The 18,110-nt window shown below is 47.8% G+C and overlaps 1 protein-coding gene across 1 annotated transcript in view; it reads left to right on the top strand.

Annotated features, from left to right (window-relative positions):
- Nucleotides 1–5,013: 5,013 nt before the first annotated feature.
- sp4 (sp4 transcription factor) overlaps nt 5,014–18,110 on the top strand; it is a gene marked incomplete at its 3' end in the record, with an annotated part of 53,634 nt that continues 40,537 nt past the window's right edge. The window contains exons 1-7 of the mRNA XM_079522949.1: nt 5,014–5,112; nt 5,558–5,640; nt 7,544–7,942; nt 15,649–15,846; nt 16,483–16,714; nt 17,341–17,618; nt 17,753–17,818. Coding sequence (XP_079379075.1) covers nt 5,106–5,112; nt 5,558–5,640; nt 7,544–7,942; nt 15,649–15,846; nt 16,483–16,714; nt 17,341–17,618; nt 17,753–17,818 — 1,263 coding nt within the window. The 5' untranslated portion in view covers nt 5,014–5,105. The remainder of the gene's footprint in view (nt 5,113–5,557; nt 5,641–7,543; nt 7,943–15,648; nt 15,847–16,482; nt 16,715–17,340; nt 17,619–17,752; nt 17,819–18,110) is intronic.

The raw sequence follows: 18,110 nt of genomic DNA, 5'->3' as shown, positions 1-18,110 counted from the left end.
AACAGCCAGTGGAATGTGGTGACGTGATGGTGCTGGATATACGCTGGGCAGCTACATTACACGCGATCACTCATTGGTGGTGTCATTCTAACGTCGCCATATTATTTTATCGTGATACTAATTATACAAACATCTATTTGTATGCCACGATGCCACGATTCGGCCCACAAAGACACAGTACAATACATTCATTTGATCAGATGTTTTTGTTAGCTACGTCGATCACCTATGATGGTGCTGGATATACGCTGGGCAGCTACATTACACGCGATCACTCATTGGTGGTGTCATTCTAACGTCGCCATATTATTTTATCGTGATACTAATTATACAAACATCTATTTGTATGCCACGATGCCACGATTCGGCCCACAAAGACACAGTACAATACATTCATTTGATCAGATGTTTTTGTTAGCTACGTCGATCACCTATAGTACCGACCCTTGTTATATATTCTCCGACTATGCATGTCACGATGACTAAACCAGTTAGATCTATCCATATATGGTTCTACCACATCTATCTGATATCAGCACTAGGTCGGCTCGGGCCAAATATAGGGATCGTCTTACTAGACATGTCATATTAGGGCATTTTCGAATACAATAAAATTACCTTTTAGCGAAGGCATCAGCCTTGGTGGTAACTCCGGTGGGGAGAAGAAAAAACATTGCACACGTGTAATCCGCGAGGGTGGATGTTGCAGCCCGGCCAACGGTCTGGGACTGGAGAATGCCACTGGACACGGATGGATCATTTTTCAGATTGTTTTTTTTGCGGCGACTGCAAACCTGGCTGAAAAACTCTTCCTCCAGTGCCCACCTCGGAGGAGTCAACCAACCCCCCTGTTCACTGGGGGCTGGGCGTCAGTTTCCAATAGGAAAGCATACACGTGTGTCACGTGACACGGGAATTCTGGGAAATGTAGTTGATATTTATGCTCAATACTATATACAGAGGTGCGGACCGAATTAATATATTGGTATTAATAAAAAAAGAGAACTACGGAAAATCACGTACAGGGCAGAAAAGACTAATGCAAAACTCCACGTGTTTTCCAGTAGTAATCTGTCTAAGGGTTAAAGTCCCTAATAACAAGGACCAAAGAAACTCAAGTGGGGTTAAAAGCCAAGCTATATAGAGCGTCGCAGTCCCGCCCCCTACCAGGGCCCAGTCCCGCCCCCTACCAGGGCCCAGTCCCGCCCCCTACCAGGGCCCAGTCCCGCCCCCTACCAGGGCCCAGTCCCGCCCCCTACCAGGGCCCAGTCCCGCCCCCTACCAGGGCCCAGGAAATGATTCTCCGTTCATTTTCCTCAGACATTTCAGAAAGTATTTATTTAAAGACGTTTACGCCGCGGACAAAGCCAACTCGAGTCGTGGCAACTCATGACAACAAACACAATCTTTTGGGCCGAACAAATAATTAGAAAGAAGAAAAAAACGGCAGGTTTTTTTGTTGTTTTTCTTCTTTGTAATTATTTGTTTGGTCCAAAATATTGTGTTTGTTGTCATGAGTTGTCACGACTCGAGTTGGCTTTGTCCGCGGCGTAACCGTCTTTAAATAAATACTAATAGAAATGTCTATGGGAAAAATGCATTGGGAATCATTTCCTGGGCCTGGCGTCGTCATGAAAGGGGCGGGATTGCGACGCTCAATAGAGGTGGGTCTTTAGGCGAGATGTAAACGTCTCGATAGAAGGGGCCAATTTGACGTGGGAGGGGAATGCAAATTCCATCATTTGGGGGCTACAACAGAGAAGGCTTGGTCGCCTCTGGTCTTTAAGCGGGCCTAAGTTTAGTTTAATTTATTAGTTTGTTTTTTGAGTGGTGCAAACCACTCCAATAACCAGCTTTGTCTGTACCCGTGTCTGTACCTGTGTACCAGGTGTGTGTACATGGGGCCATGTACAGGTGAGCATGGTTGCTATGGTTAGTGTGTGACGTCACTGCACCACTCAGTTCACACGGGTGTGATTTTCTTTCTTACAATGTCGTTAACATGTTAGGAAAGGACTAGTGGACAAGAGATCCAGTATACGTCATTTTACACTTGGTTGCATGCTGAAAATAGAAGATCTACAAGATCACAACACGTCGCTTGTGATCTTGTAGCTTGTAGATCAGCTATTTTCAGCAAGTGAAAAAAATACGTCATTACGACGGCATCAAGGCCCGCCAAAATACATTTTGTTCGACTAAATCAACTCTAGATTTAGTCGACTAAAACTAGACTAAACACTAAAACATTTGAGGTGACTAAAACGTGACTTAAACTAAATGAAAACTATTGAAGAGACTAAAATAATTTTTCTCTGCCAAAAACAACACTGGTAGAGAGACGGGACCAGCGTTAGTGAGTCGGAATTGTTTTGTAAATGTCCTTTAAACCCGTGGCTCCGCCCACCATCCAAAGTACCACTCCCCGAGGTCGTACAGACAACGAGCTTTATATACCAAAAGATGCGGAAGCCTTGACTTAGGGGGGATAGGCGTGGTCATTTCAGGTTTGCCACGCCCCCTTATCGCCCCGTAATCAGGAAACAAACAGTTCGTTCACTGTTGCGCCCCCTTCTGGGCATTTTAGAGAAAAACGAAGGTTACTACATGGGTTCGCAGTGGCCTGTTATGGGGGGTAGAAAAAGTTTCGGAGCGACCCTGACACTTTTTCGTTAACATGAGATTTCCATTGACGACAATTAATTCATATCAATTAAACTATACAACATTTCTCTTAGCAACGAGCCAGCACACCATTCCCGGTGAAGCCGGTCAATTTGAGATATGGCTCAAGTGCGTACCGTCAAAACGGTGGGAGTAGCGCCCCCTACCATCAGGGCCCAGGAAATGATTCTCCGTTCATTTTCCTCATAGACTTTTCAAAAAGTATTTATTTAAAGACCTTTTAAGCCTCGTACAAAGCCAACTCTTGTCGTGACAAATCATGACAACCAACACAATTTTTTTCATCTTTGTAATTTAAATTATTTGTTTGGTCCAAAATATTGTGTTTATCGTCATGATTTGTCACGACTCGAGTTGGCTTTGTCCGCGGCGTAACCGTCTTTAAATAAATACTTTTTGAAATGTCTATGAGGAAAAATGCATTGGGATTCATTTCGTGGGCCCTGGCGTCGTCATGACAGGGGGCGGGACTGCGACCAGTGGCGTTTCCAGGAATTACATTTTGGGCAGGCAATAATTATATTTTGGACAGGCAAGATGTGTTAATTGTCGTCTCCCCGCACACAATCGTAGCACTAAAGGTTTTCAAAGAGATATACCTGCCAGACGAGTAGGATACAAAGGCTGAAAGGCTTGCATTTACATTCCAATGGGTGATTGAGGGTTGCGCTCTACCGCGACGGCCAATCAGCTGTCCATTAAAAGTTCTCACGTCTTGTTTTTGTCATCTTTTTGAGTGGTGCAAACCACTCCAACAACTGGCTTTGTACCCGTGGCCCCATGTACCCGTGTTTGTTCGTACCAAAAAAACGAGAATGGTTGCTATGGTTAGTGTGTGACGTCACTGACATAGCTGATCAGATCAGACTATATGACCTTGCACCACTCAGTTCACACGGGTGTGATTTTTTTTCTCATTGTATGGATTTTGGCCAACAGGCAGAAATGGATTTGGACAGGCGGACGCCTGCCCTCGCCTTATTGTAGATACGCCTCTGACTGCGACGCTCTATATTCTGGTTGCAACCACACTAATAAGATGTATACGTATTTGGCCACTCATTTGGAAAATAAACATATACATTAAATCAAAATATAAATTATAAAATATAATTGCTTTGGTGTTCTCTGGGACTGGGGCCCTCTGAGCTGTATAGGCTACCCGACATGAGAAGTTACCGTAAAATTAAAACAGGTTAATATCTACGATTAATTCATTAATCTCACAAACTAATCATAATCAGTGATTATGATTAGTTTTAGACAGTGCTCTGTTTATAAAGGCTCCTAGAGAGACTGACCCTCGTGATGAAGAGCCCGCCAAGAGGGCGCGCGCGCACGCACACACGCGCCTCCCGTGCGCGTTCAGCCCAACCCCCACAACACACTAGTCACCGCCCTTCTCCATACCCCTCCCTCTCTGTCTCTGTCTCCCTCTCAGCCCAACATGACTACACCTCTCCACCGTTCTAAAAGCGACCCGCCGCGGTGCACCCTGGGACTCGTAGTCCCGGCCGACCGGAGCGCACTCGGTGAAGGCGAGGCTTCGCCAGAATACAACTCCCATCTCGACCCTCGCACGCTGAACGCTGCCTGTCCAATCTGAATATGTGGGAGGAGCAGAGTCCGCCCACAAAAAAAAAAAAAAAAAAGCCACAGCTATCTTACTCTCTCTGTTAGCTTCCAAATGAAATTGTTGCAAGAATAAAACCATACGCATGAAGTGAGAGATATTGATAAACGGCTTTTTTGGTTTTTGCATGAAGGGGCAGCGACGGCGGACTGTCCCGACTGGAGGAGGGAGAGAGAGACACTGTCGACATTAAGGAGAGAGAGAGAGAGAGGGAGTCGAGGAGGACTATAGGGGTGTTGGCCTGGTGGTGCTTAAATGGAAGTGGGTGGGCCTGTGCTCATCGCACATTGCCAACAACTCCGCCGCCGCTGTGGATTTAATAATAATTCTGCAAAACGCAAAAAGGTGTCGCCTTAACATGGACGCTCTGTCGCTCTCTAACGACGACCAAACGATCCTCGCCGGGGCTGCGTGTGTGTGTATGTGTGCGTGTGTGTGTGAGTGAGGCGTAACGGTTTTTTTGTCTTTCTTTCTCGATCTCCAACACCGCCGTTATATTCTTCAACTAAAGGCTTGTGTGTGTGTGTGAGTGAGTGTGTGTGTGTGTGATTGTGGGGCTGCCTGCCTTTTTGGTATAGCACCGCCCTTCCTGGCGGGTGGGTGGTGTCGTCGAGCGGGGAAGATACGCCACGGATATACCCCCAGCGCCAACCATTCGCGGAAAAATATATAGGCCGTCCTCCCGTCATCATATCGTCGCTAGCTATACCCGCCCGGGCCGGCCTTCCCTGTTTCCTACCGTACGGTTGAACTACAACACCTCTCCTCCCCGGTGTATGAATGCGTTATGAGTGGTAGGTACCCCCCTCCCCCCTCCCCCCCGTGGTCTCCACCCCTCTCGAACCCGTGTTGTGACAGATAAGACTTGTCTTCAGGGCAAGCCCTCTAATTGATGCCGATTATGATGATCAATGAGTTTATTATTGGGAGGTTTTTTCTTATTATATCTCCCTTATCGATCACCTTTGTTTAATATCTGCGTTGTAATGTAACCCCTTTTTTGCCCCCTCAGTCCACTTAAGTGTACCTCGCATGCATGGTCATAATGTTGTTATATTTTGCTATTTACTTCCACCTGCTGCTATTAAAAGACACACATTGTGTTGACATGACGACACTGGGCAATAAGGAGCCTTACTATAACTAGACGTAATGGGCAATAAGGAGCCTTACTATAACTAGACGTAATGACAACATTGACATGTTTGGGTTTGTTTTCTTCATTCTTCTTCTTCGCAGACTCGAAGAAGGACTCATCAGGAACCGAAGGAGGGAAAGCATCTAAAAAGGGGAAAAGTTCTGGATCGCAGCAGCAGCAGCAGGTAGATGGGAAGAAAAAGGGGTTCCCTTTCCCTACAGTCGTTCTGCCCTGCATGCGCCTGCTTTGCCTGTATAGGCCAAACATGTTACTGCCTCCCTCCCTCCCGGGCGGGCGGGCGGGCGGGCACTGGGGGGGGGGGGGGGGGCGTTTCTCTGGTGAATTCCACTTCCTGCTTCTGTTGCAGGCCAGCTGAGACCGACTGACTGACTGACTGACTGACTGGCTGGCTGACTGACTGACTGACTGACTGACTGACTGACTGAGAAAGCCAGCCCCCGGTCGCTGTGTGTCGTTGTGAATGCATGCTGGGGCTTTACTTTATCCCATTCTGGGCGGGAATCCCTTTTTGGTGTTCTAAGCATTATGTTATACTTTAGCTATTGAAAAATAGCAGATCTACAAGCTCATAGCGCGGCACCGAGTGCCGCGCTATGAGCTGGGGGGGGGTTCCTGGAACTACATATATTCAGATGGGGGACGGTCGGCGGCCAATTACATATAATCTTGGGGGTCCTTGACATGAAAATGTTTGAGAACGACGGATTTAGAAGACATTTGTAGAAGATGTCAAGATGGGTTATACACGGCTGTCACTGTATACTGTGAATCTTAGCTTGCGTTAAGAGAACGTTTCCCTTTTTCTTTCGCCTCATGAATCTATGCTAAAGAGGAAAGGCCCACAGCGGCTTTGGTATATGTCCTTTTAAATAAATAAAACACGACAATGGCATTATCCTGTTCCAACGATTGCACACACACACACACACACACACACACACACACACACACACACACACACACACACACACACACACACACACACACACACACACACACACACACACACACACACACACACACACACACACACACACACACACACACACACACACACAAGCTTTGAGATTTAATTCTCAGGGTCTGGCGCCCACGCCGCGTGTACGATTGAGTCTGAATTTCCCCCCCCCCCCCCCCCCCCCCCCCCAATAGCTGCTACACCTGATGGTTTCCCGTGTTTTGCCTGGTGGTGTTCCACGTCGGCGTGCCGAGATACGGCGCGCCGCTGAGAGAGGTGTGGGGCATTAGATACGGCGTGCCGCTGAGAGAGGTGTGGGGCATTAGATACGGCGCGCCGCTGAGAGAGGTGTGGGGCATTAAATACGGCGCGCCGCTGAGAGAGGTGTGGGGCATTAAATATTTGCCTGCGACCTACTTCTTTTGAAAAGGGAGGTTACCGAGAAGGAGTGAAAGAGACAGACAGAGAGAGGGAGGGAGAGAGAGGGAGAGAGGGAGAGAGAGAGAGAGAGAGGGAGAGAGGGAGAGAGAGAGAGAGGGAGAGAGGGAGAGAGAGAGGAGGCATTTTCTCTTCTTAGCGCGCTCTCTCTCTGAGAACACAGAAAATGTGGTTCTCACACACCCACCCACTCGCTTCCTGTTTCACCGCCCACTTACACTGACAGCTAGCTCTCTCTCTCTCTCTCTCGCCCTCTCCCCCTCCCCCCCTCTCTCTCTCTCTCTCTCTTGCTTTTCCTGACTTTGAATGTATATTGTGTGCGCGTGCGTGTGTGTGTGTGTGTGTAAGCGTGACGTGTGTGACGTGCGTGCGTGCGTGCGTGCGCGCGCGTACTTGTATGTGTGCATAATGTGACCTGTGGGCGTGTGTGTGTGTGTGTGTGTGTGTGTGTGTGTGTGTGTGTGTGTGTCCTCCACTGGGCTCTTTCCCCTTGCATGTCATGCTGTTCTCTATTTGTGCACATGTGATCTCTCTCTCTTGTGTGCGTGCATGCGCACGTGTGTGTGCGTGCGTGCACGCTGCTTCCGCCTGCCCCCCCCCCCCCCCCCCCCCCCTCCTCCTCTTCACCCCGTCCACCTCTCTGCCCTCTCATCTGTAGGACTCCTCCCAGCCCTCTCCACTGGCCCTGCTAGCGGCCACCTGCAGTAAGATCGGAGGGCAGCAGGGCGGCGCCACCGAGGGGGGCCTCCAGGTGTCCGGTGGTGGCGTAGGAGGGGGGGCCCAGCAGCAGCAGCAGCAGCAGATCCAGGTCCAGGCGGGGCAGCTGCAGTTCCAGGGGGGTCAGTTTGTGGTGGACACGTCGGGGGGCCAGGCGCTGCATTTGCAGTCCCAGCAGCTGGAGCTGGTGCCGGCCCAGTTCACGGGCAACGGCTGGCAGATCATCACCACATCGGCGCCGCCCACCGCCACCGTCATGGCCAAGGAGAACAACGCCAACCAGCCCGTGACCGTCTCCGTCGCCGCCGCCACCTCCAGCGTGGCCAACGACGGCTCGCCGGGCGGACGCAAGGTAATATATAGGGTGACCGCAGATGTCCGTCCGTCACCCCCTTTTTGCACAGGACTCCGTCCCATCGTGTAAAAGACAAAACCGGCTTCACCGGGTGGTAAATACCACCTGGTATGCTGGCCTCATTTTCCCCCCCGGCTTGTTCTCCCCCTCCCCTCCCCCCCGGCACAATTCTCCAGTGTTGTTTTCGTTCGACTAAAACTAAGACGAAAAATGTTCGTCGACTACCTTTTTTCACTGATGAAAACCAAATAGAAACTAAATGAAAACTAAGCTATGGCGACTAAAACTAAGACTAGATATATCGACAATTTCGTCAAGAAATAAAAACTAGACTAAAAGGTTAGGAAGTGACTATAGTGGACAAGAGATCCAGTGTAAGTCACTTTACACTTGGTTGCAGCGAGCTTGTAGATCTGCTATTTTCAGCAAGTGTAAAATCAGCCATTACGACGGCATCAAAGCCCTTTGGTTACTCGCAGATATTTGCGCTGCTGTTATGTTAGACACCAGAGGGGTTTAACAACTAAATTATATAGTCCGGCACGGGTGGGAAATTTGGTATATAGTCTTTTTTTATTGGCCGAAAATATTGTCTATATACATGTATATATTCATGAATCCACTTGCTGACGGGCTGTTAGTATTGGGCAATTTATTTTATAGGGGTTTCTTGTGACCCTACACTACCATTAACATCCTATGGCAGGCAAAAATGTCCTTCCTTTTGCTTTAAGTATAGCATGTGACATGTCAAACTAGGGGCTTTTCATTATTCTGAATTCATGCAAGCATTAGTTTTGCACAAAATACATTCCTCCACAGCCATAGCCACTTGCCCAAAATGTGGTGACCTCATCACATTTGTCATGACATCTATATGGCCGTTTTTAGCCCAAGGAGTGTTTTTTGTGCAAAACTAATGCTTGGAATGGATTCAGAATCATGAAAAGCCCCTAGTTTGACATGTCACATGCTTAACACATTCTGGGCGGGAACCCCTTTTGGTGTTTCAAGCATTACGTTATACTTTAGCTATTGAAAAATAGCAGATCTACAAGATCTACATACAAGCTCATAGCACGGCACTCGGTCTGCTATTTTTGAAAAATCGTGAAAATGTGCCTCAAATCTTTGAATATATATTCTTTCAGAGTGAACGTTTTTAACTCAAATCTGGGGGGGTGGGGGTTCCTGGAACAACATATTTTCAAATGGGGGTCGACGTCAGTGAGTAATACGTTTCTAACCACCCCGTCACAAGCGATACTTCTGTCCCTCAAACGAACAGTTTGGATCTGGTCACCCTAAGGCGAGGTGAGACTGGAGCGAGACGCATGGATTAAAGTTCTCAGACAGATTTCAGTCATGTGGATTCATTCCATAGAAGCTTCTAGTGTCTTCCAGTGTTGTTTTCGTCGACTAAAACTAAGACGAAAAATGTTCGTCGACTACCTTTTTCCACTGACGAAAACTAAATGGAAACTAAATGAAAACTAAGCTATGATGACTAAAACGAAGACTAAATATACTGACAATTTTGTCAACAAATAAAAACTAGACAAAAATGTTAGGAAGGGACTAGTGGACAAGAGATCCAGTATAAGTCATTTTACACTTGGTTGCATGCTGAAAATAGCAGATCTACAAGCTCACAACGCGTCGCGCTGCGACGCGTTGTGAGCTTGTAGATCGGATATTTTCAGCAAGTGGAAAAACAATCATTACTAACTAAGGCCTGCCAAAATACATTTTAGCCGACTAAATCAACTGTAGATTTAGTCGACTAAAATCCTATGATATTTAGTCGACTAAAACCAGACTAACACTAAGACATTCCAGGTGACTAAAATGTGACTAAAACTAAATTAAAAATATTCAAGAGAGTAAGAGACTACGACTAAAACTAAATTAAAACTACGACTAAAACTAAAACTTGCTGCCAAAAACAACACTAGTGTCTTCTATGGCAGTGGTTCTCAAAGTGGGGTCCAGGGACCCCCAGGGGGTCCTTGAGGAAGTTCCAGGGGGTCCCCAGCTAAATGATAGTTTGGAACCAAATGGACCCTTATGGGTCTGTAACTCTGAGAGTGTACAAATGGACCCTTATGGGTCTGTAACTCAGAGAGTGTACACATGGAACCAAATGGACCCTTATGGGTCTGTAACTCTGAGAGTGTACAAATGGACCCTTATGGGTCTGTAACTCTGAGAGTGTACAAATGGAACCAAATGGACCCTTATGGGTCTGTAACTATGAAAGTCTACAAATGGAACCAAATGGACCCTTATGGGTCTGTAACTCTGAGAGTGTACAAATGGACCCTTATGGGTCTGTAACTCTGAGAGTGTACAAATGGAACCAAATGGACCCTTATGGGTCTGTAACTCTGAGAGTGTACAAATGGACCCTTATGGGTCTGTAACTCTGAGAGTGTACAAATGGAACCAAATGGACCCTTATGGGTCTGTCACTCTGAGAGTGTACAAATGGAACCAAATGGACCCTTATGGGTATGTAACTCTGAGAGTGTACAAATGGAACCAAATGGACCCTTATGGGTCTGTAACTCTGAGAGTGTACAAATGGAACCAAATGGACCCTTATGGGTCTGTAACTCAGAGAGTGTACAAATGGAACCAAATGGACCCTTATGGGTCTGTAACTCTGAGAGTGTACAAATGGAACCAAATGGACCCTTATGGGTCTGTAACTCTGAGAGTGTACAAATGGAACCAAATGGACCCTTATGGGTCTGTAACTCTGAGAGTGTACAAATGGAACCTAATGGACCCTTATGGGTCTGTAACTCTGAAGAGTGTACAAATGGAACCAAATTGACCCTTATGGGTCTGTAACTCTGAGAGTGTACAAATGGAACCAAATGGACCCTTATGGGTCTGTAACTCTGAGAGTGTACAAATGGAACCAAATGGACCCTTATGGGTCTGTAACTCTGAGAGGGTACAAATGGAACCAAATGGACCCTTATGGGTCTGTAACTCTGAGAGTGTAAAAATGGAACCAAATGGACCCTTATGGGTCTGTAACTCTGAGAGTGTACAAATGGAACCAAATGGACCCTTATGGGTCTGTAACTCTGAGAGTGTACAAATGGAACCAAATGGACCCTTATGGGTCTGTAACTCTGAGAGTACAAATGGAACCAAATGGACCCTTATGGGTCTGTAACTCTGAAGAGTGTACAAATAGAACCAAATTGACCCTTATGGGTCTGTAACTCTGAGAGTGTACAAATGGAACCAAATGGACCCTTATGGGTCTGTAACTCTGAGAGTGTACAAATGGAACCAAATGGATCCTAACGGGTCCATTTGGTTCCATTTGTACACTCTCAAGAGTTAAATTAACATAATATAAATTGTGGTCCCAGAGATAGGAATTCCATTAAATGGGGGTCTGTAGCCTAATGCATGTCAAACTGGGGGTCCTTGAAATGAATCACTGCTAGAGCCGTAAAGATCTTCTCTTATGGGGGTCCCTGTATGGCATGTCTTTTCAAACGGGGGTCCGCGGGATAATTAGTGTCAATTTTGGGGTCCTTGACATGAAAAAGTTTGGGAACCCCTGGTCTATGGAACCCCTGGTCTATGGAACCCCTGGTCTATGGAACCCCTGGTCTATGGAACCACTGGTCTATGGAACCCCTGGTCTATGGAACCCCTGGTCTATGGAACCCCTGGTCTATGGAACAATGTTGTAGCCGATCTACAAGCTCTCGATGGAACCACTGGTCTATGGAACCCCTGGTCTATGGAACCCCTGGTCTATGGAACCCCTGGTCTATGGAACCCCTGGTCTATAGAACCCCTGGTCTATGGAACAATGTTGTAGCCGATCTACAAGCTGTCGATGGAACCACTGGTCTATGGAACAATGTTGTAGCCGATCTACAAGCTGTCGATGGAACCACTGGTCTATGGAACAATGTTGTAGCCGATCTACAAGCTGTCGATGGAACCACTGGTCTACGGAACAATGTTGTAGCCGATCTACAAGCTGTCGATGGAACCACTGGTCTACGGAACAATGTTGTAGCCGATCTACAAGCTGTCGATGGAACCACTGGTCTACGGAACAATGTTGTAGCCGATCTACAAGCTGTCGATGCGTGACAGCTTGTTATTTTACGATTGGAGCATATTCAAAGTGGTCAAACTAGCAACATGTTCAGAAGCATCTTCCATAAAATCTTAATAGTCTGGGATATTTCATATCAACGCAAAGGTTACATTAAATCCTCAATCTGTGAGGGGCACGGTGGTGCAGTCGGTATAGCGCTGTCTCCTCACAGCTAGAAGGTCCTGGGTTCGACTCCCGCTGGGGACGCTGTGGGCGCTGGGGGGGCGTGTTCTCTCCTCCGCGTCATCAGTGCCCATAGAGCGCCGCAGTCCCGCCCCCATTCATGACAACGAGAGACCCGGAAAAAAATCCCCCCGTTCATTTTCCTCAGACTTTTCAAAAAGTATTTATTGAAAGACGCTTACGCTGCGGACAAAGACAACTCGAGTTGTGACAAATCATGACAGTAAACACAATGTTTTGGGGCCGATCGAATAATTAGAAAGAAGAAGAAAAAAAGGCAGGTTACAACACTTTTTGTTTTGTTTTTCTTCTTACAAATTATTTGATCGGCCCAAAACATTGCGTTTGTTGTCATGATTTGTCACAACTCCAGTTGGCTTTGTCCGCGGCGTAAGCATGGCTTTGTCCGCGTTTGCCCTTTTTGTTTTACTATTTTGAAAAACATATTTGAATAGTTCAACTAGCCAATCTACATTGACACGTTGTGAGCTTGTATACTGGCCATTTTAACTATTCAAAAATGTTTTTGCAAAGAAGTTTAGGGATAAGGGGTTTAGCGGTGACGAAAATGGAGCCCTGCCTGGTCTCTAAACGACCTCCCCCTGGCCAGCTATGTTGCTATGGCAACGATGCTTAGCTTACTACTAGGCCTGCTCGGTTTGTTTTTGTTTTTTTGTGAACGGAGACGTTTTGCTGCCAAAGCCGTGTGGGCTCAGGCTGACACATTGTCACTGGAGCATGCATCAGGCTCAGTTTACCATAATGGAAATGCACAAGCATTTGTTTGTAATGGTGGTTAGTGAGAGATTTCCCCCAAGAGTCTCGTATCCAAGCCAGCCTTCCACTTCCCCCGATATGGATCATTTTATGCTTTATTTGCGTTTTTATTAATGATTGTTTTATTTGTGCCCTTTGTTAAGTCTCGTTTATGACCATGACTATTACGTCATGTTCTTCTGTACAGCACTAAAAGTAATTTCGACCTGAGCTCGATTCTACAAATGTCTTCTAAATCGTTTCTGTGTCAGTGATGCTCAAACATGTTCATGTCAAGGACCCCTAGAAATATCTGTAATTGGCCGCCGACCCCCATCTGAAAATAAGTTGTTCCACGGACCCCCCCCCCCCCCCCCAGAAGCAAAGATTTGAGTTAAAATGTTCACTCTGTAATAATATATATTCAAAGAATTGAGGCAGAATTTTCACGATTTTTCAAAAAATGTGCAGACCTACAAGCTCATAGCGCGGCACCAAGTGCCGCGCTATGAACTTGTAGGTCTGCTATTTTTTCATAGCTAAAGTATAACATAAACACCAAAAGGGGTTCCCGCCCAAAATGGGTTAAGTCAACAGGGAGTTGCGTTTATATGTGCTTTATAAAAATCTGATTTGCGTTTTATAAAGCTCTCAAAGGTCTCACACCTTCCTACCTACATGACTGCCTGCCTAAATATGTCCCAAAACGCCCCCTAAGGTCTTCCACTGCTGGCCTGCTCGCTTTGCCTAAAAAAATGGCAACTAAAAAATACGGGGAAGCAGCGTTTTGCTTCTACGGGCCGACGGCGTGGAACAAACTCCCACTGTACCTTCGACAGGCAGCCTCTGTAGACATTTTTAAAGCGCAGCTCAAGACCCACTTCTACACTCTTGCTTTTAATTGATCTTTTAATTTTTTGTTATTCATGTCCTCACTGTATTGCATTACTGCTCTTGTTTTTTAATGTTTATGCCTTGCTTTCCTTTTCTTTGTTTTTCTCCATTGCTCTGTAAAGCACTTGAAAGGTGCTATACAAATAAAGTTTTATTATTATTATTATTATGACACCACACAAAGACGTCACGTGACGTCATTTGCCATCGACCTGGCCTGAAGGTTAGTACGGAACAAATTCCGAACAAAAAGTCCATAGACTTGGCCATATTCATGCCGTCACGGGCGGAACACACAATAATATGCGTTGGGCAAACGTTTGCAAACCCTTACTTGTGAAATTTGATTTCCTTTCTGTGTGGAGTTTGCATGTTCTCCCCGTGTCCCCTAGGGTAGGTACCCTCACATGTTCTCCCCGTGTCCCCTAGGGTAGTTACCCTCACATGTTCTCCCCGTGTCCCCCTAGAGTAGGTACCCTCACATGTTCTCCCCGTGTCCCCTAGGGTAGGTACCCTCACATGTTCTCCCCGTGTCCCCTAGGGTAGGTACCCTCACATGTTCTCCCCGTGTCCCCCTAGAGTAGGTACCCTCACATGTTCTCCCCGTGTCCCCCTAGAGTAGGTACCCTCACATGTTCTCCCCGTGTCCCCTAGGGTAGGTACCCTCACATGTTCTCCCCGTGTCCCCCTAGAGTAGGTACCCTCACATGTTCTCCCCGTGTCCCCTAGGGTAGGTACCCTCACATGTTCTCCCCGTGTCCCCTAGAGTAGGTACCCTCACATGTTCTCCCCGTGTCCCCTAGAGTAGGTACCCTCACATGTTCTCCCCGTGTCCCCTAGAGTAGGTACCCTCACATGTTCTCCATGTGTCCCCTAGAGTAGGTACCCTCACATGTTCTCCCCGTGTCCCCCTAGAGTAGGTACCCTCACATGTTCTCCCCGTGTCCCCTAGGGTAGGTACCCTCACATGTTCTCCCCGTGTCCCCTAGGGTAGGTACCCTCACATGTTCTCCCCGTGTCCCCTAGGGTAGGTACCCTCACATGTTCTCCCCGTGTCCCCCTAGAGTAGGTACCCTCACATGTTCTCCATGTGTCCCCTAGAGTAGGTACCCTCACATGTTCTCCATGTGTCCCCTAGGGTAGGTACCCTCACATGTTCTCCCCGTGTCCCCCTAGAGTAGGTACCCTCACATGTTCTCCCCGTGTCCCCTAGGGTAGGTACCCTCACATGTTCTCCCCGTGTCCCCTAGGGTAGGTACCCTCACATGGTCTCCCCGTGTCCCCTAGGGTAGGTACCCTCACATGTTCTCCCCGTGTCCCCCTAGAGTAGGTACCCTCACAAAAAACATCCAGTGCGTGGAAGGAACACGTTATCCCAACCAGTTCCTTTCCCCTCCATCGCCCCGGCTGGCCAGGGGAGGCAGTTTAGAGACCAGGATTACTGCATGTTTTTTTGTGAGGGTACCTATACCCTAGGGGGCACGGGAGAACATGCAAACTCCACACAGAAAGGCCCTTTCGCCAACCCCACCTCGGGTATGGGCACTGATGACGCGGAGGAGAGGACACGCCGCCAGCGTCCCGAGCGGGAATCGAACCCAGGACCTTCTAGCTGTGAGGCGACAGCACTATCGACTGTGCCACCGTGGCCCCAAATAACGCTTGATTTGATGTAACAGTAAATCTTTACCCCCCCCCCCCCCCCCCCCGTGTCCTTGTGTCCCGCCAGGTGAAGATGGTGGGCGGGACTAACCTCAACCACCACCAGCAGCAGCAGCAGTTCCAGATCATCCAGGTCCAGAACATGCCCAGCGCCGGGGCCGGGGGGGTCCAGTACCAGGTCATCCCCCACCTGCAGACCGCAGACGGACAGCAGATCCACATCAGCCCCGCCGGGACCGCCTCCATCGGGGGTCTGTCGGAGCAGGTCAGTATAAGACAGGGTGAATACTTAGTTTAGAGTTTAGACTAGTCATTGGTTAGACATAACAGCTTATATACAGTACGAGTAAATGTACTTAGTTCCTTTCCACCAATGGGATCAGGTCCAGTAAATGTACTTGGTTTCCTTTCCACCGATGGGATCAGGTCCAGTAAATGTACTCGGTTTCCTCTCCACCGATGGGATCAGGTCCAGTAAATGTACTCGGTTTCCTTTCCACCAATGGGATCAGGTCCAGTAAATGTACTTGGTTTCCTTTCCACCAATGGGAGAAGGTCCAGTAAATGTACTTGGTTTCTTTTCCACCAATGGGAGAAGGTCCAGTAAATGTACTTGGTTTCCTTTCCACCAATGGGAGAAGGTCCAGTAAATGTACTTGGTTTCCTTTCCACCAATGGGAGAAGGTCCAGTAAATGTACTTGGTTTCCTTTCCACCAATGGGAGAAGGTCCAGTAAATGTACTTGGGTTTCCTTTCCACCAATGGGAGAAGGTCCAGTAAATGTACTTGGGTTTCCTTTCCACCAATGGGATCAGGTCCAGTAAATGTACTTGGTTTCCTTTCCACCAATGGGATCAGGTCCAGTAAATGTACTTGGTTTCCTTTCCACCGATGGGATCAGGTCCAGCTCATCCAGACGTCAAACCAGGGCCAGACGCAGGCCGTCCTCCAGCAGGCCAACCAGCAGCAGGCCATCCTGACCAGCTCGGCCAATCAGGGCGTCCCGCTGCAGATCCGCCCCGCCCAGTCCTTCCCCATGCAGCTGCAGACGCTGCAGGGCATGACTACAGTACCCATAAACCTCGGCGGCATGACGCTGGCGCTGCCCGTCATCAACAGCATCGGCGGCGGGGGTAGGCCATTGTCGCAATTGTTACGTCTGATCGCAATTTGCATAATCGTTTTTGAGAAATGTCCATACATTGTTTTTTAAATAGCAGAAATAGCTGAAAAAAAAACAGCTGATCTACAAGCTTACAACACGTCACTTAGTGAGGCAGGCAGGCAGGCAGGCAGGCAGGCAGGCAGGCGTATTGTCCGTACTGAGGCAGGCAGGCAGGCAGAGAGCTGCGTGAGACGTCATCGAAAAACTCCCTCCCCTGTTTAGCTGATGAAAACGAAAATCTTAAAACGTTCATAACTCGCGATCTAAATCATCCCGTCTTTTCATGAAAAAAGATCCTGTGTTAGACCAGTCGCTAGTCTCGATAGATTTATTCTTGTCTCCCGTCGATCGACTCTAGAGTGGTGTGGCTATTGTTAGCTGCTACACACACATCAACAACTTCCGCCGGTCCGTCCGGAAAAGGGGTCCGTGTTTATAAATCGAATGGGCGCTATAATGTAATGGATTAAATAACCCTGGGCAATTAAAGTGTTAAAAAATAAAAAAAAATAACAGTTAAATCATTAATCGCTAATAATTTTTGTGAAAACTAATCGTCAACTTAAACGTTGTAATACCGGTGCCCAGCACTAGGAGGCGGAGCCGTGCAGCTCATCCAGGCGGCGGACGGAACCTTCTCCATCGCCAACGGCAACCAGCTGATGACCACCGCCACCACCACCACGCCGGTGACCACCGTCGCCACGATGACGACGGGCGGCGACATCGGCCTGTCGTCCTTGGACGGGACGCAGCAGGCGGGCTCGGCGGAGCAGGGCGGGGCCGAGGCCCAGGGTGGCGAGGCGGACTCCTCCCACAACCAGGCCAACGGGCTGCAGGGTCAGAATGACCCGGCCGGCACCATACAGCAGGTGACCGGGCTTTCACTTCTAGTCACTTTTACTAGTTGACTAGTTTACTAAAAACCTTTCACAAGATATGACTGAAACTATTTTAAATTTGACTCATGATACTATAAAACTAAATGAAACAACTTGCCGTCTAGGTGATCGTGGGCCAGATGGGGCACCAGGTGGTGCAACAGATCCAGATCCAGCAGAACCAGAACCAGGTAGCGCTGCACCATTCCTGTTCAATAATGTTTTAACCAGAACCAGGTAGCGCTGCACCATTCCTGGTCAATAATGTTTTAGTCCGGCAGTCGAGGTGGACGGGTGGGACATTTGGTATATAGTATTTTTGTATTGGCCTAAAATATTGTCTATATACATATATTCATGAATCAACTTGCGGACCGGCTGTCGGTATTGGGCACATTTTTATAGGGGTTTCTTGTGACCCTACCATTAACATCCTATGGCAGGCAACAATGTCAAACTTTAGTTTAGCATTAGTTTTGCACA

Source organism: Electrona antarctica (assembly GCF_951216825.1).
Source record: "Electrona antarctica genome assembly, chromosome: 15".
NCBI classification, from domain to species: domain Eukaryota; kingdom Metazoa; phylum Chordata; class Actinopteri; order Myctophiformes; family Myctophidae; genus Electrona; species Electrona antarctica.
The sequence above is the reverse complement of the archived record's forward strand: the minus strand, read 5'-3'. Positions and strand labels throughout refer to the sequence as shown.